Source organism: Antedon bifida, chromosome 3 (assembly GCF_963402885.1).
Source record: "Antedon bifida chromosome 3, ecAntBifi1.1, whole genome shotgun sequence".
Taxonomy (NCBI): domain Eukaryota; kingdom Metazoa; phylum Echinodermata; class Crinoidea; order Comatulida; family Antedonidae; genus Antedon; species Antedon bifida.
In genome coordinates, this window is record NC_136228.1 from 28508684 (window position 1) to 28522608 (window position 13925).

Sequence of the window (13925 nt, forward strand, 5' to 3'; positions counted from 1 at the left end):
TATGCATGATCAGAATTACAGCATTGAGTCACTATACCTCGCTCGCAGCTAGTTGATATAAAAACTCCAAATCACCATTATCATATTAGTCATAGCTATCTGTCAAAAACATACACTACACTAAACAGTACCAACACTGTAACACATAAAAGTTGAATTTTTAGGAAATAGTTTCAATTCCTTGACCTATTAATCACCCCAAGATTTTTATGGTTTCTATTCTATGAAATTAAGAAATGATATCATATGGTAGTTGTGGTATAAACTAAAGCTCAGTCTATACTATCACACTTTATGTGACAAAAAATGTGCCCATATATTGGACATGATGATGTCATATCACTACCATATTTGGGTATATCACTATTTGGGTATATCACTACCATATTTGATTGTACTGTAGTTTGATGAAAATCTCTTTTCTCTATAAGATTTAAATATATCTGCCTATTGGAGTTGCGGTATAGCTTTTAAAATTAAAATGTAAACATACACTTGTTAAACATTCGACATACCCCTGATTGGAAGAGCTTGTCTTCAAGTTACATTCTGAAGCCTATCAAGAGGTTCATTGGAGTTGTCATGGTTTAACGACATGGATGGTAAGAGAATTAACTGATTAAGCACTTTAGTGCAGAGTACTCAGATGATGGATAGAAATCTACACTAGTTGGTGTTTAATGTAGTACTAGTACTGTATGTCATGTAGCAGGGTTAAACATGGAATGGTTGTAATTATGACAAAGCTTTAATGATAAAGTTTAATGATGACAAGAATTACTTTACAAATTGAATAAACAAACACAGCATGATGAACTTCCAAACATTAATCCATTTATAATTACTAATCATAAATATTTACCACCAATCATGTCTAGTCATTGTCTACAGTTTTAAAATGTATAATAAAAATTACATATTGCAAGTGAGTGTGGCGAACAGATGTGGACATACAATTACAATGTCCTCAAATATTATTTGTAATGATTAAAGAATAGCATGTCATACAGAACTAATGTATCATCGATGACATTTAATTCACTAGCAAAATGCGCTCCTACTCTGGACGAATAAAGATGATGATTACACCCTCGTTGCCATGACACTGCTGTCAATCAGTGAAAATTAGCAATCTAATAGCCAGAGAATTCAATAGCCTCTGCAGATCCATAGCATATAAAACAACCCAGAAATATAATAAGCCAATTAAATCCTGTCCAAAATATGTAGATAAAATTCCTATGCACAGTTAATGTAATGGCCATACTAATAATACTCTGATATTTAGTGGAAGTAGGTCAACACTGTCAAAACAATATTATACAATAATATAGCAAAATAAGCTAATATATAGATAGGCAACAGCAATTATAAAGTTCCTTATGCATGTTATGGTCAGACTGGTTGTGTTGAGGTTTCTTGTCTAAATCTAGGTGTAACAATCACTATATTCATGGCATTAAACATAAGATGTTTAAAGATAATTATTATTATTTCCTATGCCTATCATGTGTATCTGTAAAAAATTGTATAACATTTAAAATCAAGTTCTATCATACAGTATATCACTGATTTGTTCATTGGTTTTAGCATGAAAATCATTGATGCACCACAAAATAGCATTATGAAGTTCAAATATCCGAGGCATGATAGCTAATCCGCAGCCTGTATCCAGACAGAAAAAGTATATGTATGCCACATATATCAAACATGTACGGATACTGTACTGTTACACTCAATACATTTTGTGTTTTTCTTTTTAGACATCACGTCTTATACATACAACTTACTGTATCACTTACCCAAATGCACTAAACACACTACAGTACTTTACATTCACACTAGTAAATTTCATGCATGTAAATAGCTGACTGAGACATCGTAAAACCATAGCTATAACATTGGCATACAGCAGGTTTGTAGCCAACATGTTTATTGGTTGCAGGATGGTTATTAGGTAATCTATACACTGTACAGGTACAGTAAACAATTGATTGCATGCACTTTAAAAACCAAGCACACTAGTTAATTTAAAATTTAGAAACAATTTATCTTTTATCAATTTAACTTCAATCAATAAATCAATTAAATTGCAGCTAAAACAGTCGTTCTAATACTAACTGCTGGTAGCTATACAGATGTATCGTAATATACTTTACAATGAGAAATGTAACTGGATTTAAATAGACTAGCCCATCAATGTTTGACAATCATTTACTAATTGATTAATTTTAAATGGTAAAAACTTCATTTTAGTTCCTTTATGATTGTATACAAAAATATATCAATTTTATTTTCAAGAATGGTCATTCTAAACTGTTTATAAATCTGCAGAAATGTTGAATTTAAAAATATTATTATATTTTTTTAAATTACCAGTACACAAATTCTACAGTAAACTACCTGGTGGCATACTGGTAATTAATTAATTTAGAAAAAATAAATATAATGTGATAGTGATATACTAGTATATATAGAGATATTTGTTCATTCATACGACAAACAAGTTTTAGCCATAATATGATGGCTATGCGACAAACAGACCAAATAAAATTATTATTGTTATAGCAAAAATTGAACATAGTACACAGTGCATTTAATACAAAAACTACAAACCAAAAGGCAACCAGCCATGCAAACTTTTCTAGCATTCTCTACAGTAATTGTAAATTAGTGATAGAAGTTTGTTAAAAACTATGTCAATTATATTTGCAATGTTTTTACTATAGACAGCTATATTTTGCTTCATATTTTGCTCACTTTCATATTTGCCATACTTCAAACAACATATTGAGCATTATTAATTACGATTAACTGAACTTTTATTTAGTAATTTTCATCAAAATTATATAATGATTATATTTTTGTTTTTATGAAAGTTGTTTCCTAAATGCTTCGAGTGGAAAATTGTTAGGCACACTTATCGGTCACACCTTTCTTTTAGTCACACGCCAGTTAAGTATTTATACTGCAACCTGACATGCTCCAATTAGCGATACCCAGAACATCAGTGAGCACAAATTTCAAGCCAAAATTTAATCCTCAGAATATCATTCAAATCAACTGTAAAATCAGTAAAACCCATTTCATCTAAAACTTACCGAATAAGCATCAGAGACCATATTGTACTATTGAAAAAGATTTTATAATAATGTGCTTTTAATGTTTTTTTTTTACCAACTACAATTTTTAAACATATTTTACAGGAGAATCCAGTTGAAATTGTGAAATTAAAATTTAAAAAAAAAATCTTAATCGGCTTTTTGTTGACCTGGAACTGAACTCAGACTGAAAGAAACTGGTCAACTAAGCGCAACTGACCTAAACTCAACTAAGCTCAACTGAAAGCAACACTATTTGCTAACTAGCTCAATTTTGATGTTGAAAACCCAGCGTTTGAAAATTAGGAGTACAGTACGTGTTTATTAATGTATGTTAATAAATGCTTGCCATCCTAACTATTTTCTTTGAAGGTGTGGACTTGCCAAAAGTTGCTAGTTATTGTCTTTTATGTTTAGTTATATGTATGAAAGGCCATGTGTGCCAAAATATTTATCTTTCACCATCTAGAACCTATACTAAAGGTTTTGTCTTCTTCAGCTGCTCTTAGTTCTAGATCAAACTTGCCTAGCTTTTTATTTTTTGTTACTATTGTATCCCAAAAGAACTTTCTCAAAAGACAAACAGCCTTACCTTTAACATGGAGTTTCTAGGAGACTCAGCGTCCAAGGATGTGGCCTTACTACTTTTAGGTGTCTTATGTTTGCGTGTTAATGTCTTGCTCTTCTGCTTCATTCTGTCTGGACTTTCAATCTGCTTTGTGAAGTTTTTCTTCATGGTTCTATAAAACCCAGACTTGCTGAATGTCGATGGAAGCGTCTTCGAGGCATAACTGCTATTGCTCGAATCTATAGATAGAAAAGAGTAAATAATATTTAGGGGCCATGTCAAAATGATTCTACTGCACAGAAATAAGCCACGAGAAATAAAGTGGTGAGGTGGTCACAAGAAAAGGGAACAATCTGTGTACGGGCTATAGGTTTGTCAAAGACCTCTGTCATAAAGTGGTCAGGTTGAAATGTTACCAACCGTACTGGTGGCTATGGCCCTGCTGCTGTTATCCATTTTGATACTCTTCAAACTTGTTTTATGCAATTTATATTTTGTGTATTGCAGTGACTACCCAATAAATATCTATATTGAAACAAACTAATCTAATACGTAACATATAGTGAATGCAGCAGCAGGGGTCTAAAGTATAGAAAATTCCATCTAGCTATGGATGTACGGAAATGGTAAATACTACGGAAATACATGCAAATTAAGTAAAATGATAATTTGGCTTCAAATTATGTGAAACCAGGTAAATAAAACACAACAATTATTGAAAACAACCAACACACCATATAAAGCCGTCTTTTCAAGTTTCCAAGACCGTACGATTATTAGCTTAATAGCCTTTCATTTCCATGACGCCCAAACTACAATTAAACGTCAAGTTGGAAAATCCATCATTTTTAACTAACAGTACTCCAATTTTCTATACTACACCATTTTATTCCCCCAACTCCAAACCCGTGAGAAAAATGTCTTGGTGTCTTTGTATATTGGTTAATCATATTATATAAAAAAACACCCTTTCAACTCAATTGAGACATAACAATCATATCAAACTTGATGGTTCAATGATCTTCATAAAAATATTTTCACGAAAAAAACAGACGGTGAGAACAAGTACACAATGCATATAAATTCACAAACAGGTCATAATAAAATGAAACAATATATATAATTATTGTGTAATACATCTACACATTAATAAAAATGTAACAATAGTTGCTTGTGAAAAATAAGTAAAACATTCCTCTTCAATTTAAAAGGAATTTGCTGAAAAGGAATGTACTCTCAGTGTAGTGATAGGTAAAGTCCAATGTCTAACATGTATAAAATGGTAAAACCACAATGCGACCGTAGGGGCTCTTAAAAGATCATCTCATAGAAAGACCAAGTCTCCATAGCACATTAAAGACACATTAATCTTGCTATTATGTATTAAACGTCTTAATATGTAACTTGAACTGTTACCAATAGTTGTTGATGATTACTTTATGTAAGTCAAAACTCATTGAATTAGATCAGTATTAAGCCTTACCTCTGATTACTTCTAACCAACCCATTACAAAAAGTATAATCGTCTGCAGTGCTATACAATTATACACACTTTAAACAAACACTTGGTATGTTGCATTGACGCTGATACAGCTCCACACAGAATTTACACGTATATAATTCCAATATTTATGGATACTTCTTCAGCTAACTCACAAAGAAACATCACAAAGTTCTGACTGTCCAAAAAGAAATGAACAATGTTGTCTACTGACAAGCAAGATTACAAGTACAGCAAACCTACTCCACCAGTGGAGCTAACTAAGCAAGTGTCGTAATAACCAAAACGTTCAGGTACAAACAGATAAGCATGAACAATAATAGAACAGATGAGTCACAAGGAAACAGTGTGGGCTATTGGATTGGTGAATTGTGACAAAACTAGCTATATTGGTGTCACATGTCAAATATCAATAACAACACTTCAAATAATAAATATGGTATTATAAGAATGGCTTGTCAGGCAGAAAGTAATCTAGAGGTTCATGGTTTAGTAGTTCTTCTACAAAGTGTTTCTTTTCAGTGTTAATTCATCAGTAATCTTAGACACAATATTGAGTACTTGTTTATTTGTATGAACAATTTATCCAGTGATTCATTTGAAACTCTTCTGTGTTATTCTTTTTTATTACATAAAGTCAATAGTGAGAAGGACCAACAAATAAAATATGAAATTCATATTTATAAAAACTGAACGCTTTAAAACTATTATATTATAATGAAATATAATATAATAATATAATATATTATAGCTTATGAAATTATTAGAAAATAACATTACATACATTTAATTTATTTATTGGCCTATATTTTAAATTGTTAACATCATTTTAAAATAAAATATAATTTATTCTTGATCATTATTTTTTGTGTGTGATTGATAATTGTATATTTTAAGTTAATATTTTAAGATTTTAACTTTTAAGAAGTAGATTTTAATGGCGATGTAACAAAATATGACAACAACAAAAAAACCTATCGGTATATTTTTTTGAATAGAATACGAATAGTCACCTAGTTTTGAAGCTTCACTGAAAATACAATTTGCACTTAAGAACCTGACCTGACAGCCGAACAGCCAACTTCGTGACTTTCTTTTGCTTGCAGCGTTATCTACATTCTTGTTCTCATGGTTCCTGCTATGTTTGTGTATATGATGTTGTTGCTGGAGTCTAGGTCCTAGTTTTATTACACTGTAGTTGGGTTATAGTATGTCAACCAACCTACTTCAGAAACCATATCAATAACACAATGTCAATGTCTTTAATGGGTTACTTGCTCTAATTGGATAAATGTTTTCTAATGGGACAAGTGTACATACTATACTAATGTCTGGCTGGTATATATTACAAAGCCATAGCTCTATTATAGTAAAACTTCCAATTAAAGTCTGATATACCTCTAATTAATGAGAACACAAACAATTAAAGGACTGATATAAAATACCAAGGAAAATAAATGGGTGTGGTTAGTGACTCTTAAGCCAATGGGTGTGGTTAGTGACTCTTAAGCCAATGGGTGTGGTTAGTGACTCTTAAGCCAATGGGTGTGGTTAGTGACTCTTAAGCCCCAGCTGAGAAGTCACTCTACCACAAAATAGAGAACCTAAAATTTAAACCCAAACAGTTGTCTGATACAAGAAAATAAGCAAAACTGTTAGCCTTGAAACCAAAAACTACACAAAATGAATGGGTGTGGTTAGTGACTCCATAGCTCCAGCAGAGAAAATGTATATACTTATACTTGATGGATACATATACTATTTTTTGAGTGAAAGCTTTAACAATAAAATAAATTTCCATAAATGATATATTTTTATTTAATAATATGTATTAAAATACTGTATGCATTTAAAGATTACATTTACCAATGACCAAGTATCCCAGAGGAATTTGGCAAAAATGTCGGGGTGGGATTATATGGTTTTCAAACATTAATGAAATTGACCAATCTTAGGTGTATATTTTGCCTACATAGGAGATGGGAATGGGATTATACTAGGAGATGGGATTATACTTGAGGATGGGATTATACTAGGGGATGGGTTTAAACTCGAGAATGGGATTATACTCTGTCATTAATAAGTAAAAGTTTCATTTGCTGAACATTGAATGAAATGCTGCATCATTAAGGTAGTTGACTATATTGATATAGTCCACTATAATGCATTTAAATAACTGACAAATATTAGCAACAAAATGATGTAGACAATGAAAACACTTAGTAGACTGGTGTATGACAAAGATCAATAAAGGTTAAACACATAGAAACACACTGCCATACCATTGTAAACAGAGGTGTTAAAAACATCATGAGAAATTATAACCAAAAAGGTTTGGGTTCGAATCCAACCCGAGAACAACTTGCACAAGGTTATTTTTATTTTGTTCTATTTTCAATGTAATGAGTATGTGCAGCATTCTGTGTAATTACGTCAGTTAAGCAAACATCCTCTTCCTAACTTTTTTGATAAAATTATATACGTCAAACTTTATTTTAATAATTACTACGTCGATTGGTAACAACATCTTTGTATGTAGCTTTTTCAGTATAATTACATCGGTTGGAAAAACATCCTTTCTGATTTTTTTGGTATATACGATTGTAAGTTTTGTTAGGGCAGATCATCAAACTTTTTTGTACCTAAATATATTTGAATTTGAAGGTTTTTAGTACAAAAATATATCAGTTGGTGGAAATATCATTTAATTACTGTTATTCACAAAGTATGTCAGATTCTATTTGAAAATCCAAGAACTGAGAAACTAATATTCATATTTGTAAACAACAATTTTAAACAGGAAAGAAATAAATTTATTGTGCAAAAATTTACAGTACATGGAAATGCAATGAACCACAGAGAACATGCACAGCCACAGGTTTATTTAACTCATTGTCAGTAAGTACCACTGAAGCCTAATAAAGATGCCTCTTAAAGTAACTGACACTAAACAATCAATTGGTTTTCCAAGAAGGTTTCTCTTTACATTACAGTTAAAAGTAAACTATTATAAAATCAGCAGAATTACAAGTTCCTGATTTTCACCACTTTGTATACTTTACTAGTCATTAGGTAAATAGACATGTCATGTTTTTCTCCTATATCATGGTACACAGAAACCATTGCATACAAAACTATAATTGTTATACAGTAGATCATGAAAAATGCACTAAAATATTAGGTTAAAAACAAAAGGGACCAAGAACGAACTGTTTACTTTAACAATGGCTGGCAATATGAATCATAAAATGGCCATTTTACTGCATCCACATTTTGGAAAAGGGGATAGGAAAAAGCGGGTGCAGGGGTGGGGGTTGGGGGGAAGATGTACTTCCATAATGTTGAAGTACGCCTTTTGACCTTAAGTTACAGTATAGTCTACATACTTTGTACTAAGTGGAATTGTGAATCGTTACCATTTATTGACTTAGTAAAGATAACATTCAGAATTAGCTCATCATGTGGCCGCATGGCGATGGTATGACGTAGTATGCAGGAACATTCAGGATAAGCAAGGGGTTAGTGACATGTAAAAAATGTGGCATGTACATTATGTATGATGATGCTTGTTATTGAACCATGGAAATACAGGGTAGCGCATGTCCATTTATAGTCTAAATCACTTTGGTAGTGGATTCAGTACTAGTAGTACAGTAGGGCTTTGAAAAAGTAAAGAATAAAAGTACTGAAAATAACCAAATTTAATATATTTTATTTTATAACAATGTCTATAGATTTCTATAGACCGTTAAGGAGAAAAATTGTTGTTGTATATTTTTCTCTAACGTCATCAACTTTCTCCCAGTCTTTCCTTTCGTTCCTAAACTTTTCTCTATGCTTTCCTCTATTGTACAGTAGAATAAGCATGGATCAGCATGTACTATGTATGACACAATGAACACTAATGTATGGTTGTGAACATTTTGTTTTTTGAACAGGGGAGAATATCTATATTCATTTGCAAGCCTGACAGTCCTATTTAAAACTCTCTATTTAGCTCTGCATGGTTATATCATTGTATATTGTACTGTACTACAGACAGCTTGACAAGGTGTATTATTTATCAGCTAAGTAGTAAGGCTATCTACAATGTATGAATGTACACATTAATTACAGAAACCCCACTAACATAATTTAATTCTAATCTACTGCGCTCTTTATACCATTAATTTTAAATTACCTCGTTAAAAATCACATTATCTAATGCATACAATTATAGACTAATCAAATGATCGTCTTTTTAGTATTTATAAGTATAATAGTCTTATAATAAGAACAAAAATTATTGGCATAGATTCTGGGTTACTTTCAGCCTCAGAGAGAACTCAACCATCACAGAACAAGTGTACGCACTGTAAGTCTGCCTCAAAAAGAAAGTATCAAAATGTACTAGTCTGACACAATGAACATTAATTTTATGGTTGTGAACATTTTGTTCACTGAATAGGAGAGAATAGTTTCATTTGTTTGCAATCCTGACTCTCCTATTCAGAAATTTACTTTATAATATTCCGGTTACTGTTTCGATGAATTAAAAGAAAAGTATCAATTCATGACTAGTCTGACACAATGAAAATTAATTGTATGGTTGTGAACATTTTGTTCACTGAATGGGAGAGAATATTTTCATTTGTTTGCAATCCTGACCGTCCTATTCAAAAATTTACTTTTATAGCATTCTGATTACTGTTATAAGGATGAAATTCATATAGACTACCTAAATTCAGGGAGATGTAAACAAAAATCTTCCTGCTAAAACGATATTTCATCCTCTTTCTAAAAATGAGAATTGGATGTTAATAGCAAGTTGATGTATTGGATTGAAAATGCTTCAAAATCCTAAATATGTACAAAATAAACAGGGTTTTGAGCGATCAGTCTAGAACATATGTTCTTTTTCAAAATTACTAGTTAATTTTAAATGTAAAGAAAAAAAATGACTAATGTACATGACTTTTGCGAAGTCATACTGACGTACAAAATTGGATGGAAAATGAGATGCGTTTTACAGAAAGGTAATGTAATTCTTCGACTATTGATTTTGGTTGGTTAATGTTAGATTTGAAGCAGCAGAAGATATTCAGCAGCAGAGAAAAAATTATTTGGAAATATTACTTGTTTAAAAAATGATTCATATCATAGTGAAATTTAAATAGAGGAAGGGGTGTAGTGGGATTATAGATACAGTAGTAAATGATGTTCTGAAATTAAAGTTATACTGTACCTCTATTAAGGGGCACTTGGGACCCACTAATTAAGTGTACCCTGAATATAGTAATTTTTTAGTTTAAATGAATTATACATATATATTATTGGTGTATAAAAATAATGTGATTAATAATATTAGTCTCTATTTTTTAAAATTGTAAATATTTAAGAATTTGTAATTATTAATCTTATCTTTTGATCTTTAAGCAATTTTTATAGTAATTTTAAGTTTAATGAATTATACAGTAATTTTTACTGTATTATAGGCCTTAATGTGTTTTTTCTTCGTTTAACTTTGTTTTATGTGAATTATCATTTTTATATGTAAGCTCTTCATTTCAACTATGAGTTGTATTTTGAGTCTTTTTATACCGATTAAATAAAAATAAAAATAAATAATATTATTTACACTCATTGGTCTGTCTCCTTTAATAAGGGTCCCATGAGGGGTTATATGTATGTTGTTTTTAGGGAAAGATGGGCTAGATGGGGCCCCTGTAGGACTGCCTAGGCTAGCTTAATATTAGGTAGTTCTACAGAATTCAAGTACATGTTTATGGTCAATAGTATAGTCCCAGGGTCTTTGTACAAAATGTTATGAAAATTACGGATCGGGGTTCTCCTCAGACTGCACTCGGTGGAATTAACTAAAGTTTTTTGCCCCAATTTAACCTACTGTAAATTAGGAGGCATGGGATTATGAGCATGGGATTATATACGGTTATACGGTGCACAGCATCACGGATTGTTTAAAATATTCAAAACTGTACTGCATGTTGTATTAAATACAATCATCTGCACCAAACTAATACGTTTTATGTATTTTAATCATACTCGGAAGTTTAAGAACCTTTTGCTATCCCACGAGTATCTTTTAAGAGCTACGTTAAAATTCCTGTACCGTCTTAAAAAACTGGACAATGTATGAATGTACACATTAATTACAGAAACCCCACTAACATAATTTAATTCTAATCTACTGCGCTCTTTATACCATTAATTTTAAATTACCTCGTTAAAAATCACATTATCTAATGCATACAATTATAGACTAATCAAATGATCGTCTTTTTAGTATTTATAAGTATAATAGTCTTATAATAAGAACAAAAATTATTGGCATAGATTCTGGGTTACTTTCAGCCTCAGAGAGAACTCAACCATCACAGAACAAGTGTACGCACTGTAAGTCTGCCTCAAAAAGAAAGTATCAAAATGTACTAGTCTGACACAATGAACATTAATTTTATGGTTGTGAACATTTTGTTCACTGAATAGGAGAGAATAGTTTCATTTGTTTGCAATCCTGACTCTCCTATTCAGAAATTTACTTTATAATATTCCGGTTACTGTTTCGATGAATTAAAAGAAAAGTATCAATTCATGACTAGTCTGACACAATGAAAATTAATTGTATGGTTGTGAACATTTTGTTCACTGAATGGGAGAGAATATTTTCATTTGTTTGCAATCCTGACCGTCCTATTCAAAAATTTACTTTTATAGCATTCTGATTACTGTTATAAGGATGAAATTCATATAGACTACCTAAATTCAGGGAGATGTAAACAAAAATCTTCCTGCTAAAACGATATTTCATCCTCTTTCTAAAAATGAGAATTGGATGTTAATAGCAAGTTGATGTATTGGATTGAAAATGCTTCAAAATCCTAAATATGTACAAAATAAACAGGGTTTTGAGCGATCAGTCTAGAACATATGTTCTTTTTCAAAATTACTAGTTAATTTTAAATGTAAAGAAAAAAAATGACTAATGTACATGACTTTTGCGAAGTCATACTGACGTACAAAATTGGATGGAAAATGAGATGCGTTTTACAGAAAGGTAATGTAATTCTTCGACTATTGATTTTGGTTGGTTAATGTTAGATTTGAAGCAGCAGAAGATATTCAGCAGCAGAGAAAAAATTATTTGGAAATATTACTTGTTTAAAAAATGATTCATATCATAGTGAAATTTAAATAGAGGAAGGGGTGTAGTGGGATTATAGATACAGTAGTAAATGATGTTCTGAAATTAAAGTTATACTGTACCTCTATTAAGGGGCACTTGGGACCCACTAATTAAGTGTACCCTGAATATAGTAATTTTTTAGTTTAAATGAATTATACATATATATTATTGGTGTATAAAAATAATGTGATTAATAATATTAGTCTCTATTTTTTAAAATTGTAAATATTTAAGAATTTGTAATTATTAATCTTATCTTTTGATCTTTAAGCAATTTTTATAGTAATTTTAAGTTTAATGAATTATACAGTAATTTTTACTGTATTATAGGCCTTAATGTGTTTTTTCTTCGTTTAACTTTGTTTTATGTGAATTATCATTTTTATATGTAAGCTCTTCATTTCAACTATGAGTTGTATTTTGAGTCTTTTTATACCGATTAAATAAAAATAAAAATAAATAATATTATTTACACTCATTGGTCTGTCTCCTTTAATAAGGGTCCCATGAGGGGTTATATGTATGTTGTTTTTAGGGAAAGATGGGCTAGATGGGGCCCCTGTAGGACTGCCTAGGCTAGCTTAATATTAGGTAGTTCTACAGAATTCAAGTACATGTTTATGGTCAATAGTATAGTCCCAGGGTCTTTGTACAAAATGTTATGAAAATTACGGATCGGGGTTCTCCTCAGACTGCACTCGGTGGAATTAACTAAAGTTTTTTGCCCCAATTTAACCTACTGTAAATTAGGAGGCATGGGATTATGAGCATGGGATTATATACGGTTATACGGTGCACAGCATCACGGATTGTTTAAAATATTCAAAACTGTACTGCATGTTGTATTAAATACAATCATCTGCACCAAACTAATACGTTTTATGTATTTTAATCATACTCGGAAGTTTAAGAACCTTTTGCTATCCCACGAGTATCTTTTAAGAGCTACGTTAAAATTCCTGTACCGTCTTAAAAAACTGGATGCGTCATGTCATTGCTACAAATGGTGCGTGGTTCGCTCATTTGACAAAACCTAAGCAAAAATTCTCAACATTTGTCACAATTAATCACAGAAGATCCTAATAATAAATATCACGCCATTAAAATAAATTGTTCTAAATATTTAAAACATTTTAACTGAGATCAATTGGTGAGAGAATTTATATGCCGTTGACATTTAATTGTCAACAGGGAATAGAGGGTAAAATATGAAGTAATGTTTCTGCTAAGTATTGTGTTTAATGTTCTGATGTCATTGGAGAATGACAAATTTGAGTTAATGACATTGTTTTTAACAAACACGTTTAGTGGATTTCCAGTGTATTACAGATTAGCAAGATGTGATATGATAAAGTTTGTATTGAAGATGAATAGACATTTTTTAATGAAAGCCAATTTGTTTTTATTATAAAATTCAATTCTAATTTTTAATGTTGTCTGACGTGGCGCCACAAAGTGACACTAACACGACTACAGACACTGTGCATGTGAAATGGATTTTGTGTTGTTACGAACATACTATTTATTTTCCAAGCATTTAAAATAAAAAAAATCTAAATGAAAAATTTCTTG

General features: G+C 31.0%; 2 protein-coding genes across 9 annotated transcripts in view; one reads left to right on the forward strand and one right to left on the reverse strand.

Moving 5' to 3' along the window:
* The window catches only part of LOC144836907 (cyclin-dependent kinase 9-like), a 400420-nt gene that overhangs the window by 172777 nt on the left and 213718 nt on the right, over positions 1 to 13925 (forward strand). The gene's annotated exons all lie outside the window — the stretch shown is intronic.
* Positions 1 to 13925, reverse strand: part of LOC144836863 (rap guanine nucleotide exchange factor 1-like) — a 63141-nt gene that overhangs the window by 25579 nt on the left and 23637 nt on the right. For 5 of the 7 annotated variants that reach the window (XR_013611398.1, XR_013611397.1, XR_013611396.1 and 2 more), the window contains exon 2: positions 3694 to 3908. Coding sequence is in view for 4 of the 7 variants with exons in the window: in XM_078691760.1 (XP_078547886.1) it covers positions 3694 to 3908 (215 nt within the window). In the remaining 3 variants the exon portion in view is untranslated. Of the gene's footprint in view, positions 1 to 3101; positions 3125 to 3693; positions 3909 to 5152; positions 5264 to 13925 lie in introns of those variants that run through there. The other 2 variants (XM_078691759.1, XM_078691762.1) reach the window with 2 other exon arrangements.